Source organism: Cherax quadricarinatus, chromosome 32, assembly GCF_038502225.1.
Source record: "Cherax quadricarinatus isolate ZL_2023a chromosome 32, ASM3850222v1, whole genome shotgun sequence".
In the NCBI taxonomy this organism is placed as follows: domain Eukaryota; kingdom Metazoa; phylum Arthropoda; class Malacostraca; order Decapoda; family Parastacidae; genus Cherax; species Cherax quadricarinatus.
This window is the reverse complement of record NC_091323.1, coordinates 35,880,306-35,899,078: the sequence shown is the minus strand read 5'-3', so window position 1 is coordinate 35,899,078 and position 18,773 is coordinate 35,880,306. Positions and strand designations below refer to the sequence as shown.

The 18,773-nt window shown below is 38.5% G+C and overlaps 1 protein-coding gene across 3 annotated transcripts in view; it reads left to right on the top strand.

Moving 5' to 3' along the window:
• Positions 1–18,417, top strand: part of Ciao1 (cytosolic iron-sulfur assembly component 1) — a 36,223-nt gene extending 17,806 nt beyond the window's left edge. For all 3 annotated transcript variants that reach the window (XM_070090694.1, XM_070090693.1, XM_070090692.1), the window contains 6 exons: positions 871–1,012; positions 7,654–7,762; positions 8,749–8,896; positions 9,146–9,263; positions 17,221–17,359; positions 18,040–18,417. In XM_070090694.1, the coding sequence (XP_069946795.1) occupies positions 871–1,012; positions 7,654–7,762; positions 8,749–8,896; positions 9,146–9,263; positions 17,221–17,359; positions 18,040–18,308 (925 nt within the window). In that variant the 3' untranslated portion in view covers positions 18,309–18,417. The remainder of the gene's footprint in view (positions 1–870; positions 1,013–7,653; positions 7,763–8,748; positions 8,897–9,145; positions 9,264–17,220; positions 17,360–18,039) is intronic.
• The last annotated feature ends 356 nt before the right edge of the window (positions 18,418–18,773 follow it).

Below are 18,773 nucleotides of genomic sequence, written 5' to 3'. Positions count from 1 at the left end.
AGTTTTTTTTTTTCTCATTACGCACTGTGTGCTGCAGGATTTTTTTTTTTATACTGCACACACTGACCACATAGACCCATTCTTTCATATGTAGGCCTACCATCTTTCTCACTAGATTTGAGGGCGGTAGAATTTAGGTGTACTAGTACGTCAAAAACCCTAGGGCGTAAGCCATACTAGTACAGCCAAAACCCCCAAAGGGTTAAAGGATCATCATTGGTGTCATTATTAAGCAAACTTGTGTGTTACTTTTGGGCCTTGGTAAACCATGGAAACTGATTCTGCAGATATGTGGTTCTACCATATTCACAGTTACTGTCTTTACCAGGGGCTATTGAGATGGTTTGGACATGTAGAGAGGATGGAACAAAATAGAATGACTTCAAGAGTGTATAAATCTGTAGTGGAGGGAAGGCGGGGTAGGGGTCGGCCTAGGGAAAGGTTGGAGGGAGGGGGTAGAGGAGGTTTTGTGTGCAAGGGACTTGGACTTCCAGCAAGCATGCATGAGCATATTAGATAGGGGTGAATAGAGGCAAATGGTATTTAGGGCTTGACGTGCTGTTGGAGTGTAAGCAAGGTAACATTTGTGAAGGGATTCAGGGAAACCGGCAGGCCGGACTTGATGGGAGATGGGAAGTACAGTGCTGGCACTCTGAAGGAGGGGTGTTAATGTTGGTTTTATAACTGTGGTGTAAGCATGCCTCTGGCAAGACAGTGATTGATGAAAGATTTTTTTTGGGCCACCCTGCTTTGGTGGGAAACAGCCAATGTGTTAAAAAATGAATTTTTATAACTTCAGTGCAATATGTATAGTATTCATTTTTTAAACATTTTCTTATGCTGTATCCAAATTTAATTTGTATTTTACAGGAATATTGAGACCATGTTGCTAAGTAATGACCTTACTGAAGAGGTTATGGATGAAGCAGAGGCACAAGGGGCTAATTTAATTTTCTCCTATCATCCACCCGTGTTCCGACCCCTGAAAAGAATCACCAGCAATGGCTGGAAGGTACATACCAGTTTCTTTCTTTCAACAAACCGGCCATATCCCACCGAGGCAGGGTGGCCCAAAAAGAAAAACGAAAGATTCTCTTTTTAAATTTAGTAACTTGTACAGGAGAAGGGGTTACTAGCCCCTTGCTCCTGGCATTATAGTTGCCTCTTACAACACAGAGCTTACAGAGGAAGAATTCTGTTACACTTTTCCATGGAGATAAGAGGAAATAAACAAGAACTAGTAAGAAAATAGAAGAAAACCCAGAGGGGGGGAGGATGTATATATATGCTTGTACATGTATGTGTAGTTTGACACAAGTGTAAGTAGAAGTAGCAAGATGTACCTGAAACCTTGCATATTCATGAGACACACAAATGGACACCAGCAATCCTACCATCATGTAAAACAATTACAGGCTTTCGTTTTACACTCGATTGGCAGGATAGTACCTCCCTGGGTGGTTGCTGTCTACCAACCTACTACCATAACATACCAGTTTATAAACCTTTATTTTATTTACATAGGCAACTACCATGCACTTGAAAAATTTAACTATACTTTTAGATTTTTCACTGTATACTTCGTATTAAAATTAATACCCCATGTAAATGTTTGTCATAAATTACAGGATTTTTTTTTTTTTATATAAACAAGTCGGCCGTCTCCCACCGAGGCAGGGTGACCCAAAAAGAAGGAAAATCCCCAAAAAGAAAATACTTTCATCATTCAACACTTTCACCTCACTCACACACACTGTTTTTGCTGAGGTGCCCAGAATACAACAATTTAGAAGCATACGTATATGTATAAAGATACGCAACATATCCCTCCAAACAAACAATATCCCTAACCCCTCCTTTAGAGTGCAGGCATTGTACTTCCCATATCCAGGACTCAAGTCCGACTATATAAAAATACATAACCGGTTTCCCTGAATCCCTTCCCTAAATATTACCCTGCTCACACTCCAACAGCTCGTTAGGTCCCAAATACCATTCGTTTCCATTCAATCCTATCGAACACGCTCACGCATGCTTACTGGAAGTCCAACCCTCTTGCACACAAAACCTCCTTTACCCCTTCCTTCCAACCTTTTCAAGGAAGACTCCTACCCCGCCTTCCTTCCCCTACAGATTTGTACGCTCTCCATGTCATTCTACTTTGAACCATTCTCTCTAAATGACCAAACCACCTCAACAACCCTTCTTCAGCCCTCTGACTAATACTTTTATTCACTCCACACCTCCGAATTTTCTGCATAATATTTACACAACACGTTGCCCTTAGACAGGACATCTCCACTGCCTCCAACCGCCTCCTCGCTGCAGCATTTTCAACCCAAGCTTCACACCCATATAAGAGTGTTGGTATTACTATACTTTCATACATTCCCTTCTTTGCCTCCATAGATAGTTTTGTCTCCACATATACCTCAGTGCACCACTCGCCTTTTTTCCCTCGTCAATTCTATGATTAACCTCATCCTTCATAAATCCATCCGCCGATACATGAACTCCCAAATATCTGAAAACATTCACTTCTTCCGTACTCCTCCTCCCCAATTTGATATCCAATTTTTCTTTAAATCATTTGATACCCTCATCACCGTACTCTTTTCTATGTTCACTTTCAACTTTCTACCTTTACACACACTCCCAAACTCGTCCACTAACCTTTGTAATTTTTCTTTAGAATCTCCCATAAGCACAGTATCATCAGCAAAAAGTAAGTGTCAATTCTCATTTTGTATTTGATTCCCCATAATTTAATCCCATCCCTCTCCCGAACACCCTAGCATTAACTTCATTTACAACCCCCATCTATAAATATATTAAACAACCATGGTGACATTACACATCCCTGTCCAAGACCTACTTTTACCGGGAAGTAGTCTCCCTCTCCTACACACCCTAACCTGAGCCTCACTATCCTCATAAAAACTCTTTACAGCATTTAGTAACTTACCACCTATTCCATATACTTGCAACATCTGCCACATTGCTCCCCTATCCACTCTATCATATGCCTTTTCTAAATCCATAAATGCAATAAAAACTTCCCTACCTTTATCTAAATACTGTTCACATATATGCCTCAATGTAAACACTTGATCTACACATCCCCTACCCATTCTAAAACCACTTTGCTCATCTGCAATCCTACATTCTGTCTTACCTCTAATTCTTTCAATAATAACCCTACCATGCACTTTTCCTGGTATACTCAGTAAACTTATTCCTCTATAATTTTTACAATCTCTCTTGTCCCCCTTCCCTTTATATAAAGGGACTATACATGCTCTCTGCCAATCCCTAGGTACCTTCCCCTCTTATTAAACAAAAATACCAACCACTCCAACACTATACTCCCCCCTGCTTTTAACATTTCTGTCATGATCCCGTCAGTTCCAGCTGCTTTACCCCCTTTCATTCTACGTAATGCCCCGCGCACCTCCCCCAAACTTGCATCCTGTTCTTCTTCACTCCTAAACGATGGGAGGTATACCTCCCTGGCCAGTGCATGAAATTACTGCCTCCCTTTCGTCGACGTTTAAAAGTTCCTCAAAATATTCTCGCCAACTACCCAATACCTCCATCTCCCCATCTACTAACTCCCCTACTGTTTTTAACTGATAAATCCATTCATTCCCTAGGCTTTCTTAACTTGTTTAACTCACTCCAAATTTTTTTTCTTATTTTCATTAAAATTTCTTGACAGTGCCTCTCCCACTGTTATCTGCTCTCCTTTTGCATTCTCACCACTCTTCACCTTTCTTTTACTCTCCATATACTCTACGTTTCTTATAACACTTCTGCTTTGTAAAAACCTCTCATAAGCTAACTTTTTCCTTTATCACACCCTTTACTTCATTCCACCAATCACTCCTCTTTCCTCCTGCACCCACCCTCCTATAACCACAAACTTCTGCCCCACATTCTAATTCTGCATTTTTAAAATTATTACAACCCTCTTCAACCCTCCCCCCTCCCTCCCTCCACTACTCATACTTGCACCAGCCCACATTTCTGCCAATAGTTGCTTATATCTTGCCCGAACTTCCTCCTCCCTTAGTTTATACACTTTAACCTCCCTCTTACTTGTTGACATTTTCCTCTTTTCCCATCTACCTCTTACTCTCACTGTAGCTACAACCAAATAATGAACCGATAAATCAGTTGCCCCTCTATAAACATGTACATCCTAGAGCCTACCCATCAGCCTTTTATCCACCAATACATAATCTAGCAAACTACTTTCATTATGTGCTATATCATACCTTGTATATTTATTTATCCTCTTCATAAAACATGCATTACTTATTACCAAACCTCTTTCTACACATAGCTCAATTAAAGGCTCTCCATTTTCATTTGCCCCTTGCACCCCAAATTTACCTACTACTCCCTCCACAACATTTTTGCCCACTTTAGCATTGCACTCCTCAACCACCGTTACTCTCACACTTGGTTCAAAACTCTCCATGCATTCACTCAACATTTCCCAAAATCTCTCTCTACACTTCTCTCCTCTCCAGACGCGCATATGCTTATTATAACCCACTTTTCACATCTAACCTTTATTTTACTCCACATAATCCTTGAATTACATTTATAGTCCCTCTTTTCCTGCCATAGCTTATCCTTCAACATTATTGCTACTCCTTCTTTAGCACTAAATCTATTTGAAACCCCTGACCTAATCCCATTTATTCCTCTCCACTGAAAATCTCCCACCCCCTTCAGCTTTGTTTCACTTTAAGCCAGGACATCCAGCTTCTCATTCATAACATCCACAATCATCTTTTTCTTTTCGTTTGCACAACATCCACACACATTCAGACTTCCCACTTTGACAATTTTCTTATTCTTTTTAGTAATTATTACAGGAAAAGGGGTTACTAGCCCATTGTTCCTGGCATTTTAGTTGACTTTTACAACACGCATGGCTTACGGAGGAAAGATTGTTATTCCACTTCCCCATGAATATGAAAGGAAAAGTAACAAGACCAAGAACTATTAAGATAAAATCAAAGAAAACTCAGATGAGTGTGTATAAATAAACATGTACATATATGTGTAGTGTGACCTAAGTGTAAGTAGAAGTAGCAAGACGTACCTGTAATCTTGCATATTTATGAGACAGACAAGACACCAGCAATCCTACCATCATGAAAAACAATTACAGCCTTTAATTTTATACCCACTTGGCAGGACGGTAGTACCTCCCTGGGTGGTTGCTGTCTACCACCCTACTACTACAGGATGTCTTGTAATTAATAGTAGTCATAATTATCATTTGGGCAGACTGGAATAACTAATTACACTGCTGACTACCTCCTCTTTTTCATAATCTTGTATTTGTAATTTATATGTACAGAATCTTTATGATGCAGCTTATCTGACAGGTTCAGTTAACTTGCCTGTAAGCAAAATAAAATATCAATGAGCAAGATGCTAAAGGAGATAAGAAACATGCTCAGTGTGCATTTGTTTATTCCTCGTTTTTTCAAGAAACCATTGTATGCTTTCATTCCCTGATATTTCATGGCAAGTTTTTGTAAGGCTGAGCAGCCAAATGAATACAGTTGAACCTCAGTATTCAAACTTCATTGATTCCAGAAGGTTGTTCAAGTACCAAGCAAATTTTCCCAACTAATATTTGTTTTAGTTGGTGGTTATTGCTAATCTGCTTAGACCCCTATGGTGACTTACTTGTGCAAATATTAAAAAAAATGTAAAGAAACACTAAATAGTTTACAGCGAAGTTCTGGCAGGTCATGTTTTTGGTAGTGCCGAACAAACGGTCTACTACCGAGTGATTGTTCAGGTAGGGAGCTGTTCGAGTACCAAGGTAGCACTATTAGGTTCAGTGCATGTAGTTCTGTGAATTAAAGAACATAGTAATATAATTATAGGTAGTAGGTTGGTAGACAGCAACCGCCCAGGGAGGTACTACCGTCCTGCCAAGTGAGTGTAAAACGAAAGCCTGTAATTGTTTTACATGATGGTAGGATTGCTGGTGTCCTTTTTTCTGTCTCATGAACATGCAAGATTTCAGGTACGTCTTGCTACTTCTACTTACACTTAGGTCACACTACACATACATGTACAAGCACATATATACACACCCCTCTGGGTTTTCTTCTATTTTCTTTCTAGTTCTTATTCTTGTTTATTTCCTCTTATCTCCATGGGGAAGTGGAACAGAATTCTTCCTCCGTAAGCCATGCGTGTTGTAAGAGGCGACTAAAATGCCGGGAGCAAGGGGCTAGTAACCTCTTCTCCTGTATATATTACTAAATGTAAAAGGAGAAACTTTCGTTTTTCCTTTTGGGCCACCCCGCCTCGGTGGGATACGGCCGGTGTGTTGAAAGAAGAAAGAAAGAAGTAATATAATAAATATTTGTAAATCATTTACATACACAGTGTAGTGTATGGTGATTTCCAAGCATCTGAATACATTTACTGCCTCCATACTCTTTCCCTTCAATCTGATATCCAGTCTTTATTTGCTTAGATTTTTAAATTATTTGTGGCACAACCCGACATATTTTAGCACAAGTTGCAAACTTCAAATGGGCTGCACAAGACGACTGATTTTATACAATACAATAACCCAGAAACTATACAGGAATGCACAGTACATAGGATTACATACAATTGCAGTAAAATAATGTACTGTTGGCTACCTCCATCATGCTAACAGTAGTAATCTGCATAAGGCAGAGACAAGTGAAATAAGGGTGATCTGCTGTACCATAAACTCCAACAAACTTAATAACAATTTTGAGCATTTCTCCAGGAGCCATATCAGCAAGAATGAGTGTTGATACCAACCTACACTCATTCTTGCATCCACTGGTTCCTCAACCAACATTCCAATTTATTTGACCCTGGTCTTCTTAACTTACATAATCTTTACTTATCTACCTTATCAGTTCCTCTTAAAATTTTGCACATTGTGATCATGTTGCTTTCCTAGTTCCTTCATATATTTTTAATTCATTTCTCTTGGTTCTGGTGCTTGTCTGCTCATTGTGGATTCCACACTGGGTCACACTCAATAATAGGTCCAGATTAACTTTTTAACATAGTCCTTCAAAATTTTATAAAACTTCCTGACTGCTATTCTAATGTTTGTCTCCTCTGATGCTAAAGTTGTACAGTTCGTGTGCTTCCAGTAATGTTTAGTGTGATTTTTAACCCCCAGATTCTTTCCTTTTACTGATATTTGTACAGCAGCATCTCACTGTGTAGGTTGCATTCTGCCTCTGGCTTCCTTTTCCATTTAATGACATTGCATTTGTTTACATTCAGTTCAGCAGCAACTTCCTGAAATGTAACTGCAACTGCCCATGCCTTTCTAAACTTTGGCTTCTGTCCTCTCCTGTTTTTATAATTTTCATTAGCTTTGTGGTCAGCAGGTATGCACTCTGTATTTGTTCCTGTCTGGTAAGCCGTTTACATTTATTAGGGAGTGTAGGTAGTGAGGAAGAGTGAGCACTTGCCTTCCCTTTTGAATTCATAATCACAAAATTATATAAATTTACTCTACATCTCAGATAAAATATAACCTGGAATGATTCATTGTGGTTTATGGCACTCCAGTAATTGAATCAGACCTATTAATTAAAGCTTATATCTTTTACCCAGGATCGAATCATTGCACGTTGTTTGGAAAAAGGAATTGCTATCTATTCTCCCCATACTGCCTGTGATGCAGTACTGGGAGGAGTTAATGACTGGCTCATTCAGGCTTTTGGTGAGTAAAAACATCTCAAAATCGTAAAATCCACATTGCCTTCAGATACATCTCCACTGCCTCCTCCTCACTCCAACAATCACAACCTATGCTTCACACCCATACAAGTGTTGGTACCACTATACTCTCATACATTTCTCTTTTTTGCCTCCATGGCTGTTTCCACAGATGCTTCAGCACACCACCTACCCTTTTACCCTCATCAGTTCTGTGGTTTGCTTAGTCTTTCATAGACCCATTCACTGACAGGCCCACTCTCTAATATATGAATACTTTCACTTCCTCCTGACTCCCTCCCAATCTGATATCATTCATTATCCTCATCACCTTGCTCTTTCCTGTGTTCATTTAATTTCCTTCTGTTACATACCCTCCTGAATTTCTACACCAACCTTTGCAACTTTTCAGACTCCCTCAAAACCAGTCATCAGCCAAAAAGCAACAGTGACAACTCCCATTTTGTATTAGTCTGCGTATTTTAATGCCACATCTTCCCAACACCCTAGCATTCACTTCTTTGATAACCCCATCTATGAATGTTAAAACAACCATGGTGACATCAAGCATACCTATGTAAGGCCTACTTTTACTGGAATATAGTCTCCCTCTCTCCTACATACCTCTAACCTGAGCCTCATTGTCCTACATTCATTGGTAAGTACTTTCTGTATATTGTTTAGATGTGTTTTTTGGATTGTGATAAGTCTGTTTATTTTTATTCTGTACCAATTTTTATAAAAAAAAAATGAATATACAGTGCACACACTACTTACCTTAAAATATTTTCATCCTTAGCTTTTAGTGAGTGGTGACCATATTTATTGTAGGAAGTTGGAATAAATGAACAATGAGTACAATTGAAAAACCACTGTATTAGCAAAACACTGTAAAGCAGGGCCTCCCTGTACTTTATAAGGCACAGTTTTTTTATTTAATTTAGATGCATTTAGTGATGAAGTACAGTAATGCGTATTTTTTAAATACAGATGGAGAAGAAGTGACCCCACTACAAATAAGCGTAAAGCCATCAGATTGCAGTCATCAGGTGACGATTACGGTCAGCAGCGAGTCAGAGGCAACAATGCTTATGGAAAGGCTTACACCACTTCTTGTTCAATCTTCAGTTCTCTTTAGGTAATTCAGGCTTTCTGACAAATTCATACTTGAATGAGAACAGTTTTTATGAAATAACCTTTTTCCATACAAAAAAGACGATTCAAAGAAGGAAACATATTGACTGTCATTATAGTTACTGTCTTGCCAGGACAACAACATCCCCATTTTGTTCTATTAAACAAGTTTGTGTGCTATATACCTAAATGTATCCATTTTGTGGTATTAGAGTGTACATGATAATTATTTTCCAATGGGGTATCATTGCAGAAGCGAGAAGCGCGTGGAACTTGTGTGCCCTGAGACAACTCTTCCGACTATTGTAAGACTGGCCAGTGGTAATGGAAACTCTACCTCTATACAGCTCAGCATTACAAAGATAGAGAAGGTAAATTTAGTCTTTAGTTACTGTGAGGCAACACACACAATCATTGTCAACTTTGAATCATTTCCACACTCCCTGTAGCCAATGAAATCTTCCATAGAATGGGGTTTTTCGTATATCATGTGTACACATTCGTATTCCATGAACTATTAATGAATTCTATTGCCAGCATTTTAATCTTAGGTTGGCAGTAGCTACAATATATACATTACTAGAAGGTGGAAAATGCGGTATTATAGCATTAGGACAGGAAGTAACCCACATGTTGAGTATATTTTTACTGGAATTGCTAGAATGGTGCACCCATTTAGGTGTGATAGAGGATATTTTATTAAAAGCCCTAAGCAAAGCCCCACATCTTAAGCTAGGGATTGGATTAAAATTTTCTCCAATAGGTACAAAAATCCTGAACTTATACTAGGATCTCGTTTACCATATTGAGCAACCCTGCATAAACAGACCTGTACAACCCAGTCATGCCGGTGGGGATTCATCAATCTCAGGACTTGAACCCTTTGACTGTTTCAGCCGTACATATACGTCTTGCAAGCCAGTGTTTCGGACATGTATATACTCAATAATTCTAGCAGCTTCAAATCAAGCAGGAGATAGCTGGTAGGCCCACATGTGAGAGAATGGGTTTGTGTGGTCAGTGTGCACTGTATAAAAAAAAATCCTGCAGCATGCAGTACATAATGAGAAAAAAAACTCAACTATGTTTTTGATTAAAACGCAGACTTTGAGGTGTATTTTTGTATAGTATTTATGGGTGTATTCTCATTTTCTTGGTCTCATTTGATAGAATGGAAAAGTGTTAAAGAAATAAAGATAATTTTGATTAGTTTTATGATGAAAACTACCTTGAAATTGAGCTTAAAGTAGTGGAAATGTTCGATTTTTACCAATGTTCAAGAGTAAGCAAATCACACCACATGTCCAATACACGTTAACTGGAGAGTCTGATATTCTTTCACTAGTGCACTGATATTATTTATACTATTTTTACAATAATGCAGTAGTCTGCATAACAGTAAATCTTCTATTTTTTGTGTGAATAAAAAATCAAAATAGAAAGAGCAATATAAGAGGGGCCTGGAGACATGACTAATGAACAGAGCATATGTTATTTTAGTGCCAAGAATGTTTGCATTGTTTATTCTGGACCCTATTTTAAAATTGGCATCTTTTTTAATTTGCATGAAATTGGCCAAATTGCCAATTTCTGACTACTTTACTGGGTAGTTGAAATCGGTAAATGGGCGGTTTCTTGTACTCAGTTGATAGAAAAAAAAATGTAGTTCTAAAGAAATAGCTACGAGTTTGGTCGACTGGAACATTGGAATTGGCCGAAAATAGGGCTCATTCGGTGAAATTGCCGATGCTAACTTCGCGGGAGCGTAATTCCGTAAGTTTTAGATCAAATTTCGTACTTTTGGTGTCCTTACAATCGGGAAAAGATTCTCTATCATTTCTTAAGAAAAAAAAAATTCCAAATATTTTGTGACATAAAATGACAGTTTCAGAAATAGGCTTGCAACAGTCAAAGGGTTAAGATCTGTCTGATCTGGTCTGGTGGCTCATCAAATAGTCATGTTACTTGCATGTACTTGTACTTAGTCATACCATAACTTGCCATAACTATTGCAATAACAGGCCAGGATACTACTATCAGCGTTTTTTTAGTCTGTCATGCCAGGCCGAACTCCCAAGGAATTAGTGTAAACCTTTCTTTTGCCTGGCAGATGTCACTATAACCAATATTCATCATTGCTTACCTATAAATTTTTATATCTACTCTTAATGAAGAGGTGCCAAAGTATGGAGTATTCCAGGATTTTTTTTTTTTTTTCCATACCGGCCATTTCCCACTGAAATAGGGCAACCTGAAAAAGAAGACACACTTTCGTCATCACATTCAATCACTGTCTTGCTAGAGGTGTGCTGATACCACAGGGCATGTTAATGCAAGACATTTTAACTGAAATGAGTCTTAAGGTAATATTGAGACCTAAGACAGGGTTAATAAAAAAAAATCTGCCTGTAAGGAGTTCTTGTCCAAGCTTTTAACAAAGGATAGTCACCGAAAGCTGCCACTACATAGCCCAGAACCTCCTGTCACAGCTGTAATTGAAAAAAAAAAAAATCAAGTATTGAACCCTTAACGTGATTTCAAAAATCAAAATCCAGGCATGTTGGCCCATGATAATTCTTAGAATAGTCTATTGGTGTCTCATCTTCAGACTTTAATATGTATACAAAAGCTTTTAAAGCTTCGAAAGTTTGTAACACTTACAAAGAAAAACTTCATAGTATCTTTTTGGGAGCTCTTCCTCAGCTTATGATTATGGCCTGTTTTGTGTTCTAAAGTGGCCGAGCCAGATTTATTTATTTTTAATGTAAAATTTTTGTGGATCTGTAATTCGTGTAAAAATGTACAGTACTGTGATACTGACTCGCATGATTTTTTTTTTTTAGGGGGGGAGGGTTCCAAAGGTCAAATCTGAGTGACAGCCAGGGTTCAAGACTTTAAAAAAAAATCTTATGAAATGGTAGAGAATCTTTCTGAAGGTAATAAAAAAGTATGAAATTTTATAGAAAAATGACAAAATTTCCTCTCGTGAATTTTGCTGCATCAGCGATAATTACGCATCGGTGATTTTGCTGGCTTTGACTCCCATTTTAGGCCAATTACATTATTCCAGATGGCCGGATTCTTAGCTATTTTGCTAGTATTACTTCTATTTTATCGTTTGAGCACAAGAAATCACCCAGCCAACTGTTTCAACTACCCAATAAAGTGATTGGAAATTGGTAATTTGGCCAATTTAACACAGTTCAAAATATTCCAATGTCAAAATAGGGTCCAGAATAAACAATGCAGGCATTTCTGGCACTTAACTAACATTTCCTCTGTTTATTAGTTACATTTTCAGGCTGTACAAATGAATTCCATTTTGAATTTTTATTCACATGATGAATTATTATTCACACCAAAAAGAGATTATGAAATATTGTAATAATTTTATGAATAATATAAACACATTCATGAACGTATTAGACCCACCTGCTGACATGTATTAAACACGTGACAGTCATTTGTTTACTCTCAAACATCGGCAAAAATTGAACATTTCTGCTACTTCGAGCTCAGTTTCAAGTCATTTTCAGTGCTAAAACCAATCAAAATCCCTTTCTGCAACATATCTTCAGTTCTGTCAAATGAGACCAAGAAATCACGAATACAACTGTAAAAAAAAAAACATGAAAAAACACTGTAAAGTCCGCTGTTTTAATCCAAAAATATGGTCGTTTTTTTTTTCTTGTGCACTGCGTGCTGCAGCATTTTTGTGTGGTGCACACTTACCACATAGATTTATTCTCTCGTATCTAAGCCCAAATTTACTAATCTCTTACATGAGCTGAGCTGAGCTCAAGCCATAGTTCTATGGCTTGGACCCTGGCTTCTAAGTCGTCAAACTACGGGACAGACCCTCAAAGGGTTAACATGTCTGCCATTTCCCACCGAGGCATGGTGACCCAAGAAGAAAGAAAGAAAACTTTCATCATTCAACACTTGCACCATCACTTATACATAATCACTGTCTTTGCAGAGGCACTCAGATATGACAGTTTAGATGTTCATCCAAACTGCATAGTAAAATACAGTAGAAAATACATTGTGTGAAAAATTCAATCTTAACTTGGCACAGGTTGTGGGTAAATAAGGAGCACAGGTAAATAGTTGGCCATCTCCCACCGAGGCAGGGTGACCCAAAAAGAAAATACTTTCATCATCATTCAACACTTTTACCTCACTCACACATAATCACTGCTTTTGCAGAGGTGCCCAGAATACAAAAGTTTAGAAGCATTTTTTTTTTTTTTTTTTTTTTTTTTATCACACTGGCCGATTCCCACCAAGGCAGGGTGGCCCGAAAAAGAAAAACTTTCACCATCATTCACTCCATCACTGTCTTGCCAGAAGGGTGCTTTACACTACAGTTTTTAAACTGCAACATTAACACCCCTCCTTCAGAGTGCAGGCACTGTACTTCCCATCTCCAGGACTCAAGTCCGGCCTGCCGGTTTCCCTGAATCCCTTCATAAATGTTACTTTGCTCACACTCCAACAGCACGTCAAGTATTAAAAACCATTTGTCTCCATTCACTCCTATCAAACACGCTCATGCATGCCTGCTGGAAGTCCAAGCCCCTCGCACACAAAACCTCCTTTACCCCCTCCCTCCAACCTTTCCTAGGCCGACCCCTACCCCGCCTTCCTTCCACTACAGACTGATACACTCTTGAAGTCATTCTGTTTCGCTCCATTCTCTCTACATGTCCGAACCACCTCAACAACCCTTCCTCAGCCCTCTGGACAACAGTTTTGGTAATCCCGCACCTCCTCCTAACTTCCAAACTACGAATTCTCTGCATTATATTCACACCACACATTGCCCTCAGACATGACATCTCCACTGCCTCCAGCCTTCTCCTCGCTGCAACATTCATCACCCACGCTTCACACCCATATAAGAGCGTTGGTAAAACTATACTCTCATACATTCCCCTCTTTGCCTCCAAGGACAAAGTTCTTTGTCTCCACAGACTCCTAAGTGCACCACTCACTCTTTTTCCCTCATCAATTCTATGATTCACCTCATCTTTCATAGACCCATCCGCTGACACGTCCACTCCCAAATATCTGAATACGTTCACCTCCTCCATACTCTCTCCCTCCAATCTGATATTCAATCTTTCATCACCTAATCTTTTTGTTATCCTCATAACCTTACTCTTTCCTGTATTCACCTTTAATTTTCTTCTTTTGCACACCCTACCAAATTCATCCACCAATCTCTGCAACTTCTCTTCAGAATCTCCCAAGAGCACAGTGTCATCAGCAAAGAGCAGCTGTGACAACTCCCACTTTGTGTGTGATTCTTTATCTTTTAACTCCACGCCTCTTGCCAAGACCCTCGCATTTACTTCTCTTACAACCCCATCTATAAATATATTAAACAACCACGGTGACATCACACATCCTTGTCTAAGGCCTATTTTTACTGGGAAAAAATTTCCCTCTTTCCTACATACTCTAACTTGAGCCTCACTATCCTCGTAAAAACTCTTCACTGCTTTCAGTAACCTACCTCCTACACCATACACTTGCAACATCTGCCACATTGCCCCCCTATCCACCCTGTCATATGCCTTTTCCAAATCCATAAATGCCACAAAGACCTCTTTAGCCTTATCTAAATACTGTTCACTTATATGTTTCACTGTAAACACCTGGTCCACACACCCCCTACCTTTCCTAAAGCCTCCTTGTTCATCTGCTATCCTATTCTCCGTCTTACTCTTAATTCTTTCAATTATAACTCTACCATACACTTTACCAGGTACACTCAACAGACTTATCCCCCTATAATTTTTGCACTCTTTTATCCCCTTTACCTTTATACAAAGGAACTATGCATTTCATTTTACGTAATGCCTCACGTACCTCCCCCACACTTACATTCTGCTCTTCTTCACTCCTAAAAGATGGTATACCTCCCTGACCAGTGCATGAAATTACTGCCTCTGTTTCTTCCTTAACATTTAAAAGTTCCTCAAAATATTCTCGCCATCTTCCCAATACCTCCATCTCCCCATCTACTAACTCCCCTACTCTGTTTTTAACTGACAAATCCATATTTTCCCTAGGCTTTCTTAACTTGTTTAACTCACTCCAAAATTTTTTCTTATTTTCATTAAAATTTCTTGACAGTGCCTCTCCCACTCTATCATCTGCTCTCCTTTTGCACTCTCTCACCACTCTCTTTACCTTTCTTTTACTCTCCATATACTCTGCTCTTCTTATAACACTTCTGCTTTGTAAAAACCTCTCATAAGCTACCTTTTTCTCTTTTATCACACCCTTTACTTCATCATTCCACCAATCACTCCTCTTTCCTCCTGCCCCCACCCTCCTATAACCACAAACTTCTGCCCCACATTCTAATACTGCTCTCTGCCAATCCCTAGGTACCTTACCCTCTTCCATACATTTATTAAATAATTGCACCAACCACTCCAAAACTATATCCCCACCTGCTTTTAACATTTCTATCTTTATCCCATCAATCCCGGCTGCCTTACCCCCTTTCATTTTACCTACTGCCTCACGAACTACTTCCACACTCACAACTGGCTCTTCCTCACTCCTACAAGATGTTATTCCTCCTTGCCCTATACACGAAATCACAGCTTCCCTATCTTCATCAACATTTAACAATTTCTCAAAATATTCCCTCCATCTTCCCAATACCTCTAACTCTCCATTTAATAACTCTCCTCTCCTATTTTTAACTGACAAATCCATTTGTTCTCTAGGCTTTCTTAACTTGTTAATCTCACTCCAAAACTTTTTCTTATTTTCAACAAAATTTGTTGATAACATCTCACCCATGATGATACACGCATGAAGATACACAACATATCCCTCTAAACTGCCAATATCCCGAACCCCCTCCTTTAGAGTGCAGGCATTGTACTTCCCATTTCCAGGACTCGAGTCCAGCTATATAAAATAACCGGTTTCCCTAAATCCTTACACTAAATATTACCCTGCTTACACTCCAACAGCTCGTCAGGTCCCAAATACCATTAGTCTCCATTCACTCCTATCCAACACGCTCATGCACGCCTGCTGGAAGTCCAAGCCCCTCTCCCACAAAACCTCCTTTACCTCCTCCCTCCATTAATATTGTTATTACATTACATTAACCCTTTGAGGGTTTCGGCTGCACTAGTACGGCTTACGACCCAGGGTTTTTGACGTACTAGTACGCCTAAATTCTAGCGCCCTCAAATCTAGTGGGAGAAAGCTAGTAGGCCTACATATGAAAGAATGGGTCTATGTGGTCAGTGTGCACAGTATAAAAAAATCCTGCAGCACACAGTGCATAATGAGAAAAAAAAAACTGACCTGTTTTTTTGGAATAAAACATCGACTTTGCAGTGTATTTTCGTATGGTATTTATTGTTGTATTCTAGTTTTCTTGGTCTCATTTTATAGAATAGAAGACATGTTACAGAAATTGAGATGATTTTGACTGGTTTTACAATGAAAAGTACGTACCTTGAAATTGAGCTCAAAGTAGCAGAAATGTTTGATTTTTACCAAAGTTCAAAAATAAACAAATCATGCCAAGCGTCCAATACACGTCAACTGGCGAGTCTAATATTCTTTCGCAAGTGCGCCAATATTATTTATACCATTTTTTACACTAATGCAGTAGTCTGCATAACAGTAAATCTTCTATTTTTTGTGAATAAAAATTCAAAGTGGAAAGTAAAAGAATGTAAGAGGGACCTTGAGACGTGACTAATGAAAAGAGGAAATGTCATTTTAGTGCCAGGAATGTTTCTTGTTTATTCTGGACCCTATTCAGAAATTGGCATCTTTTGAAGTTTGTGTGAAATTGGCAAAATTACTAAATTCTGACCACTGTACTGGATAGTTGAAATAGGTAAATGGGTGGTTTCTTGCACTCATTCGATAGAAAAATGGAGTTCTAGCGAAATATTCATGTTTTTTGTCGACTAGTACAGTGGAATGGGGCTCAAAGTGGGCAAAATCGCCGATGCGTAAACATCGCCGAGACCACTAACTTTGCGAGAGCATAATTCCGTTAGTTTTCCATCAAATTTCATACTTTTGGTGTCATTATGATCGGGAAAAGATTCTCTATCTTTTCATAAGAATTTTTTTTTTTTTTGTTTAAATTTGGCCGACCCTGAGAACAAGTCTCGGAGAGGGCCTGTCGACCCTGAAAGGGTTAAAAACCATAAGCTCACAAAAAAAACAGACATGTGGTTTAAATGAACTTGTCAGTTTCCTTAGAAAATTTTAATCTATTAAATACAGTATCTTCTAAAACCCTTCTTAATATTATCATTATTATTTCAGGTTCCCATGCCTGGCCATGGATTGGGAAGGAAATGCAAACTTGCTCACCCAATGACTATTAGTGAAGCAATTAACAGAATCAAGTCTCATCTTGGGTTGTCATATGTTCGTTTAGCCTTAGCATGTGGTGCCACACTAGGTATGTTGTTGAAATTAATCAAATAAATGTTTCTTAATTTGCTCTCATCTTTCACATTTGTTGCACATTTACTTTGACTTTGTGATTTACTGCACCATTTGCCCCTCCACTATCTTGTCAGTACAGTTGGATGGAAATAATGACTGTGCAGGTTGTGGTACTTTATCATACGATGGTTAATCCACTAGGGATCTCGTCATAAATTAATAATCCCCCAATGGACAAAAATGTCCAGTAAAATTTCATCACCCAGTGTCATTATCATACCAGTGTACATTAGCATTTTATACATACAGCACCATGCAGCACTCGTCTCTTGTGCAGTTTGCAAATTTTATTGTAGATCATTCGAGGCATCTTCAGTACTTAAATGTAGATGCCTGGAATTTACATTGAAGTTGAATACCATCAAACAAAATATTGAATGTTCACTTTAGCAGGCCCTATAGCTTGCAGTATTTTACAACAAAGAAACCTGATAGGTCACGTGCAGTACAGCTCAGTAACCTGACACCACTTGACTTGTACACCCTGGATGACTATTTAAACTGTTCTACCTCATATTTACTATGTACTTTATCTGAAAAGCCTACTTATTGGTGAAACGTTATAATAAAGTACCTCAGTATTATTAACGTCTTTCACCAAAATAGTGTACTAAATTTTCTTTATTTTAACAGAAAGTTCAGTGGGAAGTGTAGCTGTGTGTGCTGGCTCAGGAACATCGGTGCTATGTGGTGCTATTGCTGATCTTTGGCTTACTGGAGAAATGTCTCATCACGATATCCTGGATGCCACTCAACAGGGAACTACAGTAGTACTTGCAGAGCATTCCAACAGTGAACGTGGCTTTCTCAAGGTTCTCCAACCTCGCTTGTACAGTCTTTTTGGGCATGAAATAAATGTAATCATTTCAGAGAAAGACAAGACTCCACTAAGTGTTGTTTAAATAAACTCTTCCCAGGATTTTGACACTAGTTACTGATCATAATCCATTTATAAATTGTTTCAACCTAATTTTGTATTTACTTAAGTTACTAAAAATTTAATGAAAATTAGTGGAATTTGGCATTATCCTGTTTTAACATTTTTAATACAGAATAGGAAGTATAATTGTTTGATCCACAGAAGTACAGTGGAACCTCAGAAATCGAACTTAATCCGTTCCAGGAGCTAGTTCTAATTTCAAAAAGTCTGAAACTCGAATCAATATTTCCCATAAGAAATAATGGAAATACAATTAATCCGTTCCAGAAACCCAAAAATGTTCACGCAAAAAAAATACGTTTTTTTTTTTTTTTTCAACAAGTCGGCCGTCTCCCACCGAGGCAGGGTGACCCAAAAAAGAAAGAAAATCCCCAAAAAGAAAATACTTTCATCATCATTCAACACTTTCACCACACTCGCACATTAT